Genomic DNA, 18594 nt, shown 5'->3' on the forward strand with positions numbered 1-18594 from the left:
ACACATTTCCTGCTATTTCGGACCCATGCAGTCATCCTGTCTTTCACTTTACAGTATTTCATAAATTACATGAGCTATCCAGCACTTGTTTTTTTATAGAACAGGCTTTGTGCTAGATGGTTTTGCCCATCTGGAGGCTACTGTCAGTGTTCTGAGGACATTTGAGGTCGGCTGGGCTCATCGACCATGTTCCGTAGTTAGGTGCCTTAAATGCATTTCGACTTGCGATATCTCCAACTCAGGTTGGGTTTGTCGGGATGTTCGCTCATTGCAAGTCGAGGAAAATCTGTATGTTTATTGTTTCACATGTTTCATATATATTATAATCATACATCTGTGTATCTATAATACACAGTTATTGTAATTCTGTTTTTGCACATTAGGGGCCCAGTACTGAGGTTAGAAGACAGCAAGGTAATGTAATGACCCGGCAAGTTGTGAAGTCAGGGTGGGCTATCCTATCGATACACTTTCATCCACGTTTCCATTTATCTCCCGTGTATTTTCAAGTTCTTTCCACGGACAGCATTTAGTCCAACTTCCCAGCTTAGTGTGAGCGAGCCCGTCCTAGCGGTGTCGTGCCCAGGATCCACCACTAGGGGGAGCCACTGGTCCACCTACAGAAACGGGAGCCGCAGGGTGCCCATCAGAGGCCAAGTCCGCAGGTTACCAGTAACATATTTCAGATTTATTAAAAAACACATAGGTAACAAGTCAGAGCTTTGGCTAGGAATGATTTGGAAAAGAATTGAAGGCATTACTCCACATAACGTTCACAGTTGTGTGCCAGAGACAGAGAGCAAGGACGTGTTTTAGAAGCATTTGCGGTGGACAATGGACGGCCCGGCCTCGTCATATTCCTGTTTGCTGATCCACATCTGCTGGAAGGTGGACAGAGAGGCCAGGATGGAGCCCCCTATCCAGACGGAGTACTTGCGCTCCGGAGGGGCAATGATCTGTTGGCCAGGATGAGAAAGAAGGACGGTTAGCACGCTAGAACAGGGCCGGGCATTCCCCCAGGGTGCAGACTGGGTGGACCTCGCAGGAGTCCCATGGACAGCGGGGACAGTCTCAGCTGTCAGACGCCTGGCCCTAACCCCACGTTGACCCTAAGCCAACGGAGGCGACTAGTGAATTTAGAGACTCTCCAATGAGAGTCTCCGAACTTACTCTATGAGTCTTCTTCCACCTGTTTAAGGCCACTGAGATGCACTGTTTCACACTGGAGGGCTCAGGGTGCCCTGCTGGATGACCATTTCCCTGGGGTAGGTCCCAGTAAGCTGCCCTGGCTGGCTCTCCTTGACTCATGCCAGGGGTCCCATCTACCCGCAGGAACCCCAAAACATAGCTACAGCTGAGCACTTCCCAATCTCGCTCCCGACTTGGATACTTAGGTAGAGACAAATATGGAGACTTGGGCAAAAAGACAAGGTATTTCCGAAACCACGGTGGAAAGGTTTAATTTCTGTGTATCCCCCAAGCTCTGTTTGAACGTTTATTTTTCATACACATAGCTGATACTTACTGAGCACCTACTATGTGCCTAGCACGATGCTAAGCGTTTTACATGTATTACTTCAAACCAGTTTAGAGAGTATTGAATTAGTGCCATGTTACACATGGGGAAACAGAGTCTGAGAGAGGTTTACGTAACTGATGTAGGTCACACTGGTTGTGCACCTGTCAGACCAGATATTCAAACCTGGATCTCTTCCAGGTGTGGTTTTGTTTTGTTTCATTTTGTTTTAGAAACAACCTTTCCATTTGGGGGTAATTTTAGTTGGATAGAAAGGTGGTAGGTAAAAGACAGTCCAGAGTTCCTATAACCCCCGCCATCCAGTTTCAGTTTTCCCTAAAGTCATCACCTTACGGCCCCAGATTTTTTAACGGGTTTTCTCTCCCCACACGGGAGTCCCACGTTCCACATTCATGTTATTCGAGAAGCCAGGTTTGGGGAAGCAGGACCGGGCCAGCTCTGGCTGCTGCTGCTGTGTGTAATACACCCCCACCCGGGCAGGCTTTGTCAGTGAGCCCAGAGCTGGTTGCATGTCTCTCCGGCAGGTGTTCGAGGGAGAGGGGGAGACAGCCGATCAGAGGAGCATTCAAGAAACACCAGCCTCAGGAAACAGTCTCTCCTCTTACCATGCAGTCTTTCAGAGCCTGTGATGCAGGCAGAGAGCTTCGCTCTCTTTCTGTTATCGGCAAACCCTCTTCAAAAAAGGACAAGGGAGTGCAAATAACAGAGAATGTGTTTGAATACTTCTCGCGCGTGCGGGTGTGAACTGCAGGCGGAGTGTCCTCTCTTCTGCTCCCTGGGACACGGGTCAGAGAGTCCCAGCATGGCTTCTGATTTCAGAGCGGGATAACAGCTTTTGAGAAGTCGCCAGGCACACGTAAGTTGCCTCCAAAGAACCATCTCCTTTTAATCTCTGAGTTCCCGCGACTGGGACTCAAAACACATAACATAAGGGTCTTTGGTAGCTCAGGGACCAAGTTTGGTCATCGTGGAGGGATTCTGTGCTTCTGAGCACTTAGATCAAAAGGAGTGCCAGACAGAGAGCTGAAGATACCACTCTTAATTCTTGGCCACTGAGCTGTGATCACTTTTGGAAAAAGAGTACATGCTCTAGAATCTACAGTATTTAAACCTCTTTGGAAACACGTCTGGCTCATCTGATTTTTTATAATGTTTTATGTGTGAGATGCACTAGTTCTGTGATGGGGGAAAATGACACCATGTCTACTTTTAAGAGATATAATGGAAATCATCTAGATTTACTGTGGGGATCATTTCACAATATATGCAAATATTGAATTACGTTGTACACCTGAAACTAATAGAATGTTACATGTGAGTTACATCTCAATAGAAAAATAAAGGGATATGCTCACACGGGGAGCTCTGATGAACTTCACTCCTGAAAGTAGCTGACGGACAAAGGTAATTATAGATTAAATTTTGTGCAAAATAATTTAGCTTCTCTGATGAACTGGACTGACTTAAATCCTATAAAGAGCAGAACTTGTGGATATGGACCCACTGCTTAGCCCTGGAAACCACGAGCACACGTGAGCACAACGTGGCCTCTGAAAGGCCCGTCTCGTCTGGTGATGGAGTTGGTATCATAGCCTGAAGCATAGCCGTGGCACCTGACCCTGAACCATACCTTGATCTTCATGGTGCTGGGCGCCAGCGCGGTGATCTCCTTCTGCATGCGGTCAGCAATGCCGGGGTACATGGTGGTACCCCCCGAGAGGACGTTGTTAGCATAGAGGTCCTTCCTGATGTCAATGTCACACTTCATGATACTGTTGTAGGTGGTTTCATGGATGCCAGCAGACTCCATCCCTGCAAAGGAGACACGGGCCATGATCCTTGGGTGGTGGGGAAAAACCCAGGAAGAGCTGCATGGGCCGTTGGAGGGTCTTACGTTGGACTGAAGCTAGGTAGGCATCGCAGTGTGGAAACTGCCCGTCCTTAGAGTCTCCTGCGCTCCCACCTCTATCTAGTGAGGAAGCCTTGCAGCAGCACCTCCAGGGGGTAAGGGCTGATAACTGACTCACCACTATGTGGGGTTCAAGTAAGGGCGGAGTCTCAGGCTCCCCACAGGAGGTCCAGTGCAGAGCTCGTGCCCAGGCATAGCTCAGGGCTAGCCCAAGTCTCTCTCTGCCTGCTCTCTTGCTCGCACCCCTCAAAGCCAAAGGGCACCGAATCCCAGGGAAGGTGATTCATCCGATTTGGACAAAGGCTCCTTTTTCTTCAATTTTGATAATAGTTGTGTTTGGGGTTGGTTGTTTTGTTTTGTTTTGTTTTGCTTGCCTGGATTTTTAAAAATTTCTGATGTGGGTCTTTTGAAAAGAACCTCCAGGTGGCCCTTCACCTTTTGCGATGCTGGAATGTAATTGTAATGATACCTGATTATTCATTATCAACAAGGTCTAATAGTTCCTGAGTGTTTGTTTCGGCCAGGCGTTGGGTTAAGTGTCCCACACTGTACTTCTTTTTTTTTTTTTTTTTAAGATTTTATTTATTTGCGAGAGAGAGAATGAGAGACAGAGAGCATGAGAGGGAGGAGGGTCAGAGGGAGAAGCAGACCCCCCCGTTGAGCAGGGAGCCCGATGCGGGACTCGATCCCGGGACTCCAGGATCATGACCTGAGCCGAAGGCAGTCGCTTAACCGACTGAGCCACCCAGGCGCCCCTCACACTGTACTTCTCACGGCCACCCTGTGATGCAGGTACCATCACAATCCTCATTTCATACATGAGGACACGGAGGCTTGGGGACATTGAGTGACCTTCCCGAGATCATGACAGGAGAACTGAGACCCAAGCCTGGGCTCATCCCTCCCAGAGCCCACCCTCTGTAAACAACTATGCTAATATTTGTCCAAGGTCAATGCTAATGTAGGAATGGGCTCTTCCGTTTTCCTCTCCCCCCAACCCCTGCACTCCTCCCAAAGTCTCAGCATTCAGCACACCCTTCCCATCCCTCGATGGCTCCACTGTGTCCTTAGCACAGGCAATATCTGATTTTTTCACCATACTTCCCACACCAAGGATGCTTCTGGCTTGACTACAGCGTAGACCGTGTTTGCTTAGAAAGAAAACTCCTTTCCTGACGTTCTTCTGCTCTCTCTAGAAATCTGACACTCTTTCCTTTGCCCTGGTTTAGAAATGCATTTGGTCTTGCGGCCCCTGGCCCAGGTCCCCACATGCAGAAGGGTGCTGAGAGCCAGGGGCTGGCTGGATTCGGGGGGTTAGGGTGCTCCCCCCCCCGCCCAGGGACAGGACGCTGAAGCCTACCGATGAAGGAGGGCTGGAACAGGGTCTCTGGGCAGCGGAAGCGCTCATTCCCGATGGTGATCACCTGCCCATCGGGCAGCTCGTAGCTTTTCTCAAGGGAGGAAGACGACGCAGCTGTGGCCATCTCGTTTTCAAAGTCCAGAGCCACGTAGCACAGCTTCTCCTTGATGTCCCGGACGATCTCACGCTCAGCTGTCAAGATACAAACATGAGGGTTTGTGCAGGTGGTGAAAATCCACCCACCTTACTTGGGTCTCTCCTCCAAGAAGGGTTCCTTCAAAACCATGTGTAACTTCGATATCATGCAACCCAAAATCCATGATGGCAATTAAACTCTAGGTCCTCGAGGGAGCCACTCCTGTCCCTAGCAGAGGGATAGGCTCCTCAAAAATATGGTCTGGAAAATGCATGACAGGAAGAAAAGGAGCTAGCTAAAGGCATAGAGCAGGGCATCCTTCTATACGTTACATTTGGGATTTTTTTTTTTTTTTCAGGATTAACTATTCACTCTCTGTTACAATTGTCTTATAATAGTTTGTCATATTGGATTTTCAGTTGACCAGGAAGTCTTATGCTTTGGGGCCCCCACAGTTTTCAAAAAGCTCCAGAGACCCATGTTGCCCGGCCCAGGTAGGTCCCAGTTCACACCGCTGGCATATTCATCACCTTCCAGAAGGAGGCAGGCCCTGGCTCAGGACCGGTCCTGGCCCAGGAGGCTCAGGGATGCATAGTGAAGGAGGTGTGGAAGAAGCAGGCAGCCAGTACCTTTCAGACTCCTGCACTCTGAACTTCTAAGTGTTGGCTGCACCTAGGCCCCTGGGGCCTTTTGGAAATTTTCTGGGGTTCTTTTGTGGAGAGCAGAAGAGGAATGTAGGAATGAATTCAACTCCCTACCCCAGAAGGAAATTTAACACCCACAGAGCTCAAGCTCAGAGTCTATAATAAACCTCAGGCATGTCCAGACACGGAAACGTGTGGACACCACCAGCTCGATGGGGGGAGGGCAGGCAGCCAGGGCCATGGGCACTGAGGATGCCCCAACGTGTCCAGCACCAGCTGAGGTCGCCTCTTGCAGATACAGACGGGGCGGCACCAGCTTGGAGGCCAAAGACACGTGAATAGCTTTCTGCTGGGTTGGCCTTCAAACTAGCTAACAGTTATTGACTAACTGACTCACAAATGTGGACTTACTCAGTGCTGGGAATTCCACGTGCTTGGTGTCGTTCAATACAATAATCATGTGAGGGGTGACCCCCCATTCTACAGATGGTTTGGTGAGGTTGGGTCACCCTGCTGGCGGGGGCAGGACCAGGCCCTGGGCCCTTCCCTGGTGTCTCCAAGAGCGCCAACCATCACTTTGAGCCAAAAAGACCGTGCTTTGTTGTGGGCCTTGGAGTCAGGCCTTGCCACCCGCACGGTCCCCTCCCATTGTTTCCCTGGGTGGTCACCAGGGTCCTGCACGTCGCTGTGAAGGAGACGCGGGCCCTTCGCCCCCAGCCCTCCCTCCCACCCATCTCACCGGTTGTCACGAAGGAGTAGCCGCGTTCAGTCAGGATCTTCATGAGGTAGTCGGTGAGGTCACGGCCGGCCAGGTCCAGACGCATGATGGCGTGGGGCAGGGCATAGCCCTCGTAGATGGGCACATTGTGGGTGACCCCGTCCCCGGAGTCCAGCACGATGCCTGGGGGACAAATGGGCACGATGAAAGTGACCGCAGCAGCAGGTGCGTGGGCCCTGGCTGGCCGAGTGGCAGGGGAGTTTCTGAGCCTCTGATTTGAAAGAGAAGAGAGAGAGCATGTGAGAGCATAGGACAGGCAGGACAGGGCTTGGGGAAGATAGAGAAAGAGGAGGAAGAGCGAGAGAAAAAGGCCTGCTGGAAATAAGAGCTCGAGGGCTTATTTTTCAAGGTGGGCTGGCATTAGGCTTGTCAGCTCTAGCCAGCCCCCGGTCCGTCCAAACACCATGTTTACAACCATCAAACCCCATCATGGACGGTGCACCCAACCTGGGCTCCCACCTACCAGTCGTGCGTCCAGAGGCGTAGAGGGACAGCACTGCCTGGATAGCCACATACATAGCCGGGACGTTGAAAGTCTCAAACATAATCTGCAAGGCAAGCCAAAGCACTGAGTTAGTGATGCTGCTGCCAGTCTCGGCCAGAATATTCAAGAGAGCGCCCCCTGCAGGTGGGCTCAGAATATAGACTGGCTCTGGGCAGAGGACACTGTGCCCTGAGGGTGCAGGCAAGGGAAGGGGCTCTGTGCACACATGACTGGTGGGGGTATACAGCTGACCACTGTGGGCTTCCTTGCTCGTCGCTCAACTGTAAACAGAGGGGTCTGGACTAGGCGAGCTCCCAGTGTGAGCAGCCTAGGACCTGTTCATGATATCAAAGCCAAAAGATAAAGAAAAGATGACATTCAGGTTCAGACTTCTCTGGTCTACAGAAGGAGACCTTTGACCAGAAGCTCAGACTGGTTGGGAAGGAGCCCATTTCTGTGATTCGTCTGAGGTTCCTGTTCATCTGTTCCATTTTTTCATGTAGTTGTTGAGTCAATGTCAGCCCTAGAATCCAAGGCCACTTTGGCTGCAGTGGAAGGGACCTTGATCCTGGAAGACGAGAAATGCCCACTGGTAGCAGAGGGCCCTATATGAACACCAGTGCCTCAGCTCACACAGTCTGGGGACAAGACCAGAGCCGCTGCAGGTCACTCGTGAGAAGGCTGAGCACACGGAGATGCCCACCCCTTCCCCATCCACCAAATCCTGCTTGGTCTATCCACCAGAATATCTGACATCGTTTGCTAGACCACCATGATTCCCAACTGCTTTTCTGCCCCCACACCATTCCCAGGGACAAGAACACCCATCAGAAACGACATCGCTCGCCACATGGAGGGACACCCAGGTGCACAGAGGTCCCCCTGCAGAGAATGACCGCACGTGTGTTGGTGTAAGCACGCCAACCCAGAGCTCTTCTGAGGAAAAGGCCCTGCAGTATTTACATTTATTGACCCCAAAGATCCAAGGTCAACTGCAGCCTCTGCCACTTCTAGCTGTATGACCTTGGGACACTCACCTCGTGTATGCGATCCTTGTTCATTTATATAATCAGATATATCATTGTATATTCATTTATAGAATATAATCTGCTTCACGTTGTTCAGATTTAAAGAGACAATGGACGTAAACCGCTTAACCCAGAGCTTCACTATAGCAAGCATTAAGCTGACACTGGATGCTTTTATTTGATAGTTCATCCAAACTGGAAGGCTTGTCTGGCTGGTGGAATGGATGATTTCCTACTGGAAAGTCTTTGAGCTTCAGACAAGTCACAATGATGACAATAAAAACTATTATTTGTTAAACATTTATTATATCAGGCACTGCAAAACACATTTGACATTTTGCCTCATTGATCTTCACATCAACACTTTGAAAAATAATAGTACTAGTCTTATTCCCAACACATAGACAAGGAAATCAGGAATCCAAGAAATTAAGTGGATTCGTTAAGCTCACGTAGCTGAGAAGCGACAGATCCCTGGCTGTATGTTACCCTGCATTTTGAAATGATTTCTCCTTAGAAGTTTTTAACTTAACACGTCCAACCTTTCCCATTACATATTCTAATTTCCTATTGCTTTTGGAGTCAAGGGGCAGTTCCCTCCCATAAGGATATGAGTACCATCAAGATGTTTCTGTCCTTGGGAATCCCCAAATTCCTGGAAAATTGTTGGTCTGCAAGTGGGCTGTTGGGGTGGGCCTCCTCTCTGCTGTCCTGTCCCGTCCCTTTCAAATAGGACTCTCCCCAAGTCCCAGAGTGCTGGATCCTGGAGCGGCTATTTACCTGGGTCATTTTCTCCCGGTTGGCCTTGGGGTTCAGGGGCGCCTCGGTGAGCAGAGTTGGATGCTCTTCAGGGGCAACGCGAAGCTCATTGTAGAAAGAGTGGTGCCAGATCTAGCGGGGGACCAAGGAAAAACACAATGAGGTGATGTTGTGGAGGGCTGCGGACCCCCAGAAAGGGACCAGAATGAGCTAGCTGAAACTAGGACCAAATAGTATGTTACAAGCCCTCACAAAATATCCACATTTTTACTGACACAGAGACTGAAGCTCAAAGACTATGAGTAACTTACCCAAGGATTCACATCAAGGAGGTGACTCAGCGAAAACCCAAACCCAGGTCAGTGGGGCAGGATGGCTTAGCGGTTGAGGGCACAGGGTCTAGCTAGCATCAAATCTGGGTTCAAATCCCAGCTCAACCACTTCTTGGTTGTGCGAGCTAAGGCAAATTTTAATCCTTCCCAGCTCACCTCACCATGGGTAGTATGAAAATAACTAGTATGTCTTGGCGAGAACCCTAGAGTTACTATTTACTCCAGCACCTGGCCCAGAACAAATATTATTATTATTATTATTAATCAACCATACCTTTGTTTAAAGTAATCTCTATGCCCAATGTGGAGTTTGAACTCACAACCCCGAGATCAGGAGTCTCATGCTCTTCGGACTGAGCCAGCCGGGTGCCAACTATATCTTTACCCCTACTACCACTTCAGTTAATATTCATGGGAAAATGATTTAGTTTAGCAAGTAAAGGGACAAATGAGTGAATGAATGAATAGATGAATGAAACTGACCTGAAAATCTAGTTACCATTTTTAATACTTTTTGGGAAATTTCCCTCTGCAACCTATGCTAAGAAGACAGGTGTCCCCGTCTCCACCTCCACCTCCTCCGTCCCCCTCTCTACTCTCCAGGGCTAGGAGAAGCCTGCCTTCATGCACACGCTCCAGACCTTCCATTCGTGGGCAGATATTTGGCCTTCAGGTGTTTTGAAAATAGCCTGTGCCTATTGATGGCGCATCTGTATGATGCACTTGGACATGAGTGTGTTCGCTTCATGGTTGAGCATCCTCTTTAATCATCAATGCCAAAAAGAACAGACCATTGTAAAAAGGGCCAAATTAGGGCGCCTGGGTGGCTCAGTTGGTTAAGCGACTGCCTTCGGCTCAGGTCATGATCCTGGAGTCCCGGGATCGAGTCCCGCATCGGGCTCCCTGCTCGGCAGGGAGTCTGCTTCTCCCTCTGACCCTCCTCCCTCTCATGCTCTCTGTCTCTCATTCTCTCTGTCTCAAATAAATAAAAAAAAAAAAGGGGGCCAAATTAATTATTTTTAAGGGCCTGAAAAGTCTTCTTTAGCACTAGGAATATTAGATTCATCCAGAACTGAAACAAAACAAAACAAAACAAAACAAGAACTGCTTGCAAAAGTTTTATAAATCCACAAAAGCCAGATTGACTTTAAAGATTCTTTATCTTGTTCCAGTTTCTTTGGTTTTGAAGTTGTGGTTTCTAAAAAGGAAAGAAGGCTCTTGAATGTTGTACTCCTTTGATGGAATAAAAGTAGCAGAGTGCTCAAGAAATTCCGCCCGAAATGTCACATTGAGCAAACAACCAACCCCTCCCCCCCGCCGGCAAACCTCTCTCCCCAACCCCCTCTCTCGCCTCTCTCTCTCTCTCCAGAAGACACTTTAAATTTCAGTTTTAGAAATGACGAAATGCTTTATTCATCCCAATTCTCTAGGTGCATGCAAGCTGAGATGCTGCCAGCCTCATGGAGAAACTCTTAGAGTATTTCCTACTGCTATTAATACCTTCTCATCTCTGCAAATTGCAGCTTTAACCAAATCCGGCATCTCAGACAAAGCAAACCTAATGAAATGCTGTTGAAGAGAAGTAGAGTCCTTGGCATTATTACTGATAAATTCTAGCAATACTATTTTCTTTCTCTTAAACTGGTGAGACTGTGTGTGTGTGTGTATGTGTGTGTGTGTGTGTGTGTGTAGGGAGCTGACAAATAAAAGTCCAGATATTGTGGTTCTAATATTTTGCAACATTAAAAAAATTAATGTCATTTTCTCATTAGCCTGTCTGCTCTTTCTCCAATCACTTGTGTTTCTACGATGTCTAATAACAAACATTAAAATCCTAGGATTTGGGGCGCCTGCGTGGCTCAGTCGGTTAAGTATCTGACTCTTGATTTCAGCTCAGGTCATGATCTCAGGGTAGAGAGATCGAGCCCTGCACTGGGCTCCGCCCTGGGTGTGGAACCTGCTTAAGATTCTCTCTCTCCCCTTGCCCCTCCTCCCCTCCCCGCCCTCATTTGCCCCTCACCAATCTAAAAAAAAAAAAAAAGTCCTAGGATTTAACTCTTCCCATAAGCTCTTTTATATGAAATTGGGAGATAAAGCATTCACTTAATGCAACACAGAGAGGTACTTTTTAAAATATTTAAAAATTTTTGTCAGTTCCTTGTGCTTCAGTATACTGGGGAACATTCAGGAATGTACCAAATCTGCAATGTCATGGGTCCTGCTTGTATAGTGAAAACTAAAACACTTAAAAAAATGTTCAGGGTGATTAATGAAAAGCTTTCCAGCATGGATGGGGCAGACGTGGCCTGGCTCCTCTCCTCGCCTGGGAGGCACAGCCTTTCTGCTGCTGGTGAGCAAGGGGGGTGGGGGTGGGTTAATTCCCCTGGCTGCAGGCCCTGGGAGGGTAATCCAGTTGACTGACCCAACAGACTATTAATTCCCACCCCTGGCAAAGGGCTACTGTTCTCATCTGCCAAACAGTCTCCCTCTAACTAGTTTATAAACCCTGTTAGGCAAGGGATTTTTTTTTTTTTTTAGAAGCATTTCAGGATTTTTTTTTTTTTCAACAGTAGCAAGATGTTTTGAACCAGGCCATGGAAAATTATGCATCCTGAAGGCTCAAGCTACAGAGAAGCTCCCAGTACCTTTTCCATGTCGTCCCAGTTGGTGATGATGCCGTGTTCTATCGGGTACTTCAAGGTCAGGATTCCCCTTTTGCTTTGTGCTTCGTCACCCACGTAGCTGTCCTTTTGTCCCATTCCCACCATCACTCCCTACAAAGATTCAACACAGCCTGAGTCAGCCGCCCCCAGAACTTGTGAACTGATGATGATCCAATCACAAAGGGTTAAATCGTTGCAATAGGAAGTTCCTCTTTTGGTGCCAGCAACTTGACATTCTGTCTTATGGTCACTATGCCCTTAAGCAACGTCCCTCAGTTGATGGGCAACAGGCCTGAATCAGTCTCTAAATAGCAGAGGGCCCCATGGGTAAAGCAACCTTACATTGTATTTTTTTTATCTGCTCTGTTTCTTACTGAGCTCTGTTAGGGCAGAGATTGTCCTTGTCTTGTTCGTCATTATAACCAATTGCCCCGCAAGTACTTATCACTCAATAATTACTTGTTAAATGAATGCATGAAATTTTACATATAAGTTAAATGGCACTTTGCCTCTTATAAATCCTTGAAACTATACTGTTAAAGTTGTCACCCACCCAAGAGATGTGAATATTTTCTAACCATTATAAGCAAAAGCATTATATAGGCAAATGACCACTCAGTGCTTGATTTCTAATAAATAACTCCATACCAATCAACATTAAGACATTTGCCTAAACTAGTCGGAAGTATGTTTTTAATCATTAAAGTGAAGCTTAAAAAAAGCAACAAGAGAAAGGAAATTCTCATTGTTGGGATTTTAAATGGCACTGGAGTGACTTTCAGAATTGCAAAACAGTCGTGGTTACTAGAGAGCCATGACTAGTGGTTTGTGCGAAGTATCTCCATTGCACACAGTTCAGAGGCTGATTTCAGATTTCATTCATTGGAGGAGGCTATTATTTATTCTTATGACTATATGCCAAACTGAGAGCCATAAATATCAATCAGATAGGCAACTACGTTGCTGATGCGAAGGAGAATTTCTAAGGTGAAATTCTCCCCTTTTTACCATGTGGGTGCCCCCAACGTTTTGTTTACACGTAACGTCCTATAAAATTACCAGGTGGCTGTCCCCTATGTCACTGACTCCTAAAATATGTAAAACTACATTTGGTAGCAATGCCTCCTTCCATCTAATCTCAAGATCTTTGAGAGTGAGTGATCTAGGCATTTATTTTAATTTCCTTCCAAAGAGTGGCTGTGGTATGCACTACTAGGTAACTCACAGTATTTCTGATGACGATAATGATAGTATCGAGACAAAAAGGAATTGTGAGAAAAGGTTAACTTTATGTCTGATAGACACCCACCGGATAATCTGTCTACATGGTGTATGAAATTCATACTTATTCCTAGACATCAATCATCAGAGGTATGTTTATAACAAGGTTACATAATTTCTGGGCAGAGAGCAAGAGACGGTCTGTGGATACCCACGGACACACAGACATAGAGGGACCTCGTCTATAGCCCCGTTTCTCTCTATTCCAATCAGAATTGTTTTTATTGAATACATTTGATGTGCAACATTGTGTGAGTTTAAGGTGCACAGCCGTTATCTTGATACATTTCGATGTTGTCCTGTGATTGTGAATGTTGCGATATTTATCGCGTTAGGTAATTATGGTACGATATTGCTCACCTGATGTCTGGGGCGTCCCACGATGGATGGGAAAACAGCCCTGGGAGCATCGTCCCCAGCAAAGCCAGCCTTACAGAGCCCAGAGCCATTGTCACACACCAGGGCAGTGCTGTCCTCCTCTTCACACATTTTGATGGAGCTGCTTCACAGGGTCCTAGGGGAACAGGGACGAAGCCCACCCAGCTGTCATCCCGAGATCATGGCACTTGACTGACCACTCCTACTCTCTACTCCTAGAGCGCACACCACAGGCCCTTATCACAGCATTTATCTCAAAGTACTTTAACTAGCCTGAAAGCTTTTTACAAGCCACAACTCAGAAGTCCAAGTTCATAACTGGCCTCCAACACAGTGGCTGGCCCATCATCTGAGAAGCACTTTAAACAATGACCAAGCAATGGGCGCCTGGGTGGCTCAGTCGGTTAAGCATCAGCCTTTGGCTCAGGTCATGATCTCAGGATCCTGGTATTGACCCCACGTCGGGCTCCCTGTTCAGCGGGGAGTCTCCTTCTCCCTCTCCCTCTGCCCCACCACCTGCTCGTGTTCTCTCTCTCTCTCTCTCTCTCTCAAATGAATAAATAAAATCTTAAAAAAAAAAAAAAAGAATGACCAAGGAAGTGAATGAATGAGCAACTGTAGAGCACAGATGGGAATATCAGACTAGGAGATCAGATCTTCACAGAGACAAGTCATTTGTCATATGTTAAAGAAGTTTCTGGCATTTGCTGTCTGTATCAACCCAAACACATTTTTCTAGATAGGTTATCACGTTTAAAGATTTTCTTAACAGGGCAGACTTTGAGGGATGGGCAGCATGGGAAAATTTGGAAATGCTGAGATGTTGAAACGTTTAATGTAAAGTATTGAAAAATCTCTTCTGGGACCTGAGAACTGTTATTTTACGTTTGGAAAACCATTAGAGCTAATTGAAACTTTCTAAGAAGGTGCTTTAAATTTTAGGGGGCCACCGTTATTCTCCATTAATGAAAATCACAGCTAACCTAAACTTCCAAGTGAAGGAGAGGCTAATAAATTACACATCAGGTAGTAGAATACCTTGCTGCCATTAGAAAAGATAAAGGATAGGGAAAAGTATATTCCATGTAAGAATGATAGATTAGAGAAAATAACATCATATGATTCTATTTAAAAATGTATTTTATGCATTGAAAAAAGATTAATTATATTTACCAAGACGTTGATGGGTATTATTTTGAAGCGGGGGGGTTTTGTGTTTTTAATGATCTTTCCTGGGTCCTGTCATGTTTTCTAAATTGAACATGTATTCTTTTAGTAATAAAACAATATTTTTAATATCCTACTCTTATGCTTGGATCCTATCACCAAATTTGAAAGGTTGGAGCAAAAGTAGCAACTTTATAGATTTGGGAAATTGAAGGTTTGTTAGAGAGACCGTTTTCATTCACTGCCTTCATTTTTATTAATGAGAAAACCCAGAGGAGGTATTTTGCTCACGGGCACGCAGGGCGTTGGAGGAGAGTTGAATCAGAGATCAGGTCCCTTTGGCTACCTCCTTGACTTTCAGTTTAGATTCCCTTGCATTTTTCCAAGCAGAATTAGGTGGAAATATCTCGTAAAGAGAGGGACACCCAGAGTTCTCTGCTCGACTTCGAGATCTTAAGATTTCAATCTGAGGAAGATTCTTCTAAGTTGGTGAACTCACTGCACACCCAGACCCAGATATAAAAGGCAATTCCTTTAAGGAAATTTCTGGGGTGTGAGGAAAAGAAAATGCTTTTGCAGTTGGAGTTCTTCCAGATCATTCCCAGGAAATCAGTGCTATATCTTTCCAAACGCCATGTAACCCTTTGCAAAGAGCATGAACCTCAACTGAGACCATGCATTTTAAAATCTGGGACAGGTGCTATTCTCTGCAATTGACAAACAAGGAAATCAAGACTCAAGGAATCGTAGTGACTTGTCCAAGATCCCAACACTGGTAAAGTTAGGACCACAGAGATGACAGAGCGTGATGATTATGGGCTTATGCTCTACAGTCAGACTGCCTGGGTTTGAGTCCGGACTCCACCCCTTAGAAGCCGGGTGACTTAGTAAAGTATTTAAATCTCTAAATTACAGTTTCCTCTCTGTAAGACAGCAAAAAAATCAGTACATGCTACATAGAGTTCTTATGATGGGGGGTTAGATTTTTTTAAAAAAGCATTTAAAATAATTTGTAGTGGCATACACATTATGAGTTCTCAATAAATGTTACAGTTATGATGATTCGTATCATTATATAATTATCCTCATTATCCACATCTCTGTATTTCTAGTCTTTGCTTTCTTTCCAAGCATAGCATGGAGATCCTTGACCTGTGGATTCCACTTGTAAGAATGCTCTTTCCATCCCCACCCACCTTTTCCCTTCCCAGACACTGGATTCTGTTGGGCATTCGTGTGATCTGGCTTCCGTCCTCGCAGAACAAGAAGCTGGAGGAGAAGTGAGAAATGCAGAGGAGACAAGACAGAACAGGCGGTAAGAGCTGGAAGCATGTGTGAGATGCAGCCAGCTCCAAGCGGCAGGCTGTCTGTGGATGTGCTAAGCAGACTTTCCAAACCAAAAGAGTTGAAAACAGGATGAATTATTTGGAAATCGGACACTCTGAAAATATGACGAGACGATCACCGTGAGTGCACATGTCCTTACTAACTCTCTTCTTGGCCAGGAGGGCTTGAGGGGGGTGGGAAGTGTCTGAATATACTGCAGAAAAGGGAGACTGACCCTCAGCATCGGCAAGCATGCAGAAAAAAAATCTCAAAATTCAGTAAAAGTGTTTTTATTTGGCAAAAAATGTCCAGAAGGGATTTTCTAATCTCTCGGATGAGCACTGTCATTAGAGAAGAAGTCTCTGTGTCCCCAGAAAGAAGCTGGCTCAGTGATTTACAACCCTTATCTATAACCTGAATGAGCAGCTCGGTTTGGAGGTTTGGAGCAAAGCATTTCCTAATTAGGTAAAACACACTCGAGTGTCTGCTTTTGGAACTGCCCCCCCCCCCCCGGGGGGGGGGGTTCCACCAGCGTCCCGGGGGCGTTTTGGGGCAAAAAAGGGTGGTGTGGGGGGGGGGGGGGGGGGGGGGGGGGGGGGGTGGGGAGAACACTACAGTTCCCAGCTCATCCGTCTTGAAAAGCAAACCATATTTAGTCATGGATCACAAAATGGAAGGAAAATCTCAGCGTGAAAACTCCAGTCCGGGCTGAAGCAAGCCAAGCCCTGATTTACAGCGAAGTTGAAGTTCAGCCTGGGGTGGCAGGGCTGGCTCCACAGTCCTGCCAGCCTCACCAGGGTGAGAGAAATGCAAACCGGACTTCCCATAGGCTGAGAGGCGAGCAGTTGTCAGATGCACGCCCTGCTCCCTCCCTCTTTATTCACAGAGAAAGATGCAGTGGGTTTCCTGCTGCACTCTGTGACAAATGACCAGTGGACCGTGCGATGCACATCCTGAAGTATAAATGCACAGACATTCTCAAGAGACATGCCTTTCCTACAGAACCCACTACCAGTCAGAGCCTAGGAATCCAGATGCAAACGCACAAATAGTCAACATCAAAGACCAGCCAAGTAGACTCTGTTCACTTCTAAAACCCACTTGAGGCACCTTGGCTGCACCCGAAACACAGTCTAGTGAGAAATCCCCACACAAAACCTAACCGCAAACAAATGCTGGAGTTGCCAGTGTCTAAATATAAATAAATATGATTTACTGGAAATAGCTAGATTGCATCTCTGAAACGCCCTACAAGATCTGGGCTGCTGACTTAGTATAAAGAGAGTGACACAGAGATTCCATTCCGTCTTCCTTTTGCCCTCCTCCCCCACACCCACCTGCAACGTTAGGTAATTAGGAGCTAAGAGCTACAATCGTTTCACTACTACAGTGTTCATTCAGAAATTTCAGAGCGCGCCAGCCCAGCCAAATCTCCGTAGATGACGTCTGGTTGTCCTGAGTAATATCAGAGCTGCTGGGATCGGAAGTCACATCCCTGGGTCTGTGCCACTTACCGTGACGATGCTCGGCTGGGCTCCTCCGCTCTGGGTGGTGTTCAGGGAAGCTGAACGCTGAAGGGTTATATAGCCCTTTGGCCTGCTTCCCTCCCACTTGCTTCCCAAACAAGGAACGAAGACAGACTTGGGCCCGGCGTTCAGGCTAACACAACCATATAGGGACCTCAGCACAAAACTCTCTAATCTGGGTGGCCGGAGGTCTGGGTCTCTTCCACCGCATTCCACTGCTCTGCTCAAGGAACGGGAGGCAGCTCAGCTGCTTGCGGCAGATAAACAGCCCAAGCCTCCAGAGCACCTGCTGAGATGCCCAGAGACACTGAGCTCGTGCACCCGGGCAGAGGCACATTCCTGTTGTCGTGCTGGCCTTCCAGGGCATTTCCTCACGACCTGAGCCCAGAGAGGAGTGGCTTCGAGAAGTAGGGACTTTAAAAAACTCTTCTACAAAGGTGGCCTGCAATGAAGATATTGCTTCAACTGTTCATAAATAGAGAGAGCGCCCTGATTTAATGGGTGTCACGCTGTGTTTCTAAATCGAGTCCACATGTGGTGTTAATAGAAATAGGAACTGAAGTGCAGACAGGGTTGACCAGCCCATGTTTCCCAGAGGAGCCTGGGAGTCAGCATGACCTTAACCACTTTAGTCCTTGGGCACATCGGAAATGTCCACCGTATGTCACCGAGTGATTTAGCAGAATGATGAGGGGCCACCGTTTGACCAGAGTCCACACAGCGCCCTGTTACAGAAGCAGTTTGGGAGAGAAAGGGGAGTGCTCAAGGGTGGGGGGAGGTCTCTCTGATCCTCCTCTCTACCTGCTGACCCATTTGACAGGTGACAGAGAGAGACAGGCGACCCAGGCATTTCTCAAAGACAGGGAGTCAACGGGCGTGAATCTGGCTTTAAGCTCTCATTCCCAAGGGTCGGTGGGTAGCTTCAGTGTTTGACATTTGTCTGCTCCCTTCCTCCAGGCCATGGTTCTAACTAAATTCGTAATAGAAATCTTATTGATGGATATCATGGGTGATTCTGGACGGCTGATACGTGAGAACGGTACCAGAATGAATGGCTTTATTTTTCAGCTAGGGCAAGCTGTTCACTTACGGTACCAGGTCTGGTACCTTGGATTTGTGGCGTGCACGCACATACACGTGTATTCATCTTGGAGAAATGGCACTGTTGATTATTAGAAAATTTCAGATGGCTTAAGACTACATAAATAATAACAGGTTTCTCTGTGTTTTTCAGAATCTGTCAACTGTGTCTAGTTTTTATCAACCAGAACACACAACGGTCTGCA

At 47.0% G+C, this 18594-nt stretch overlaps 1 protein-coding gene across 1 annotated transcript; it reads right to left on the reverse strand.

Annotated features, from left to right (window-relative positions):
- Window positions 1–666: 666 nt before the first annotated feature.
- ACTA2 (actin alpha 2, smooth muscle) lies at window positions 667–17562 on the reverse strand. Its single transcript, XM_021696133.2, has 9 exons — window positions 17297–17562; window positions 13272–13425; window positions 11613–11741; window positions 8657–8767; window positions 6828–6912; window positions 6326–6487; window positions 4807–4998; window positions 3168–3349; window positions 667–956 (listed from the first exon to the last, which is right to left on the reverse strand). Exons 2-9 carry the CDS (start codon window positions 13398–13400, stop codon window positions 813–815), a joined length of 1134 nt encoding a protein of 377 aa, XP_021551808.1. The 5' UTR covers window positions 13401–13425; window positions 17297–17562; the 3' UTR covers window positions 667–812.
- Window positions 17563–18594: the final 1032 nt, after the last annotated feature.

The sequence above is a fragment of the Neomonachus schauinslandi genome, chromosome 6, assembly GCF_002201575.2.
Source record: "Neomonachus schauinslandi chromosome 6, ASM220157v2, whole genome shotgun sequence".
NCBI lineage: Eukaryota > Metazoa > Chordata > Mammalia > Carnivora > Phocidae > Neomonachus > Neomonachus schauinslandi.

What these genes read in the sequence shown, in the direction of transcription:
- ACTA2 (XM_021696133.2), bottom strand. Translation starts at nt 13,400, where the DNA reads ATGTGTGAAGAGGAGGACAGCACTGCCCTGGTGTGTGACAATGGCTCT. An exon ending in CGCCTCTGGACGCACGACTG is followed by an intron (nt 6,488 to 6,827) that starts GTAGGTGGGAGC and finishes TTTGTCCCCCAG; the next exon opens with GCATCGTGCTGGACTCCGGG. An exon ending in GTTCCAGCCCTCCTTCATCG is followed by an intron (nt 3,350 to 4,806) that starts GTAGGCTTCAGC and finishes TCTCCTTTGCAG; the next exon opens with GGATGGAGTCTGCTGGCATC.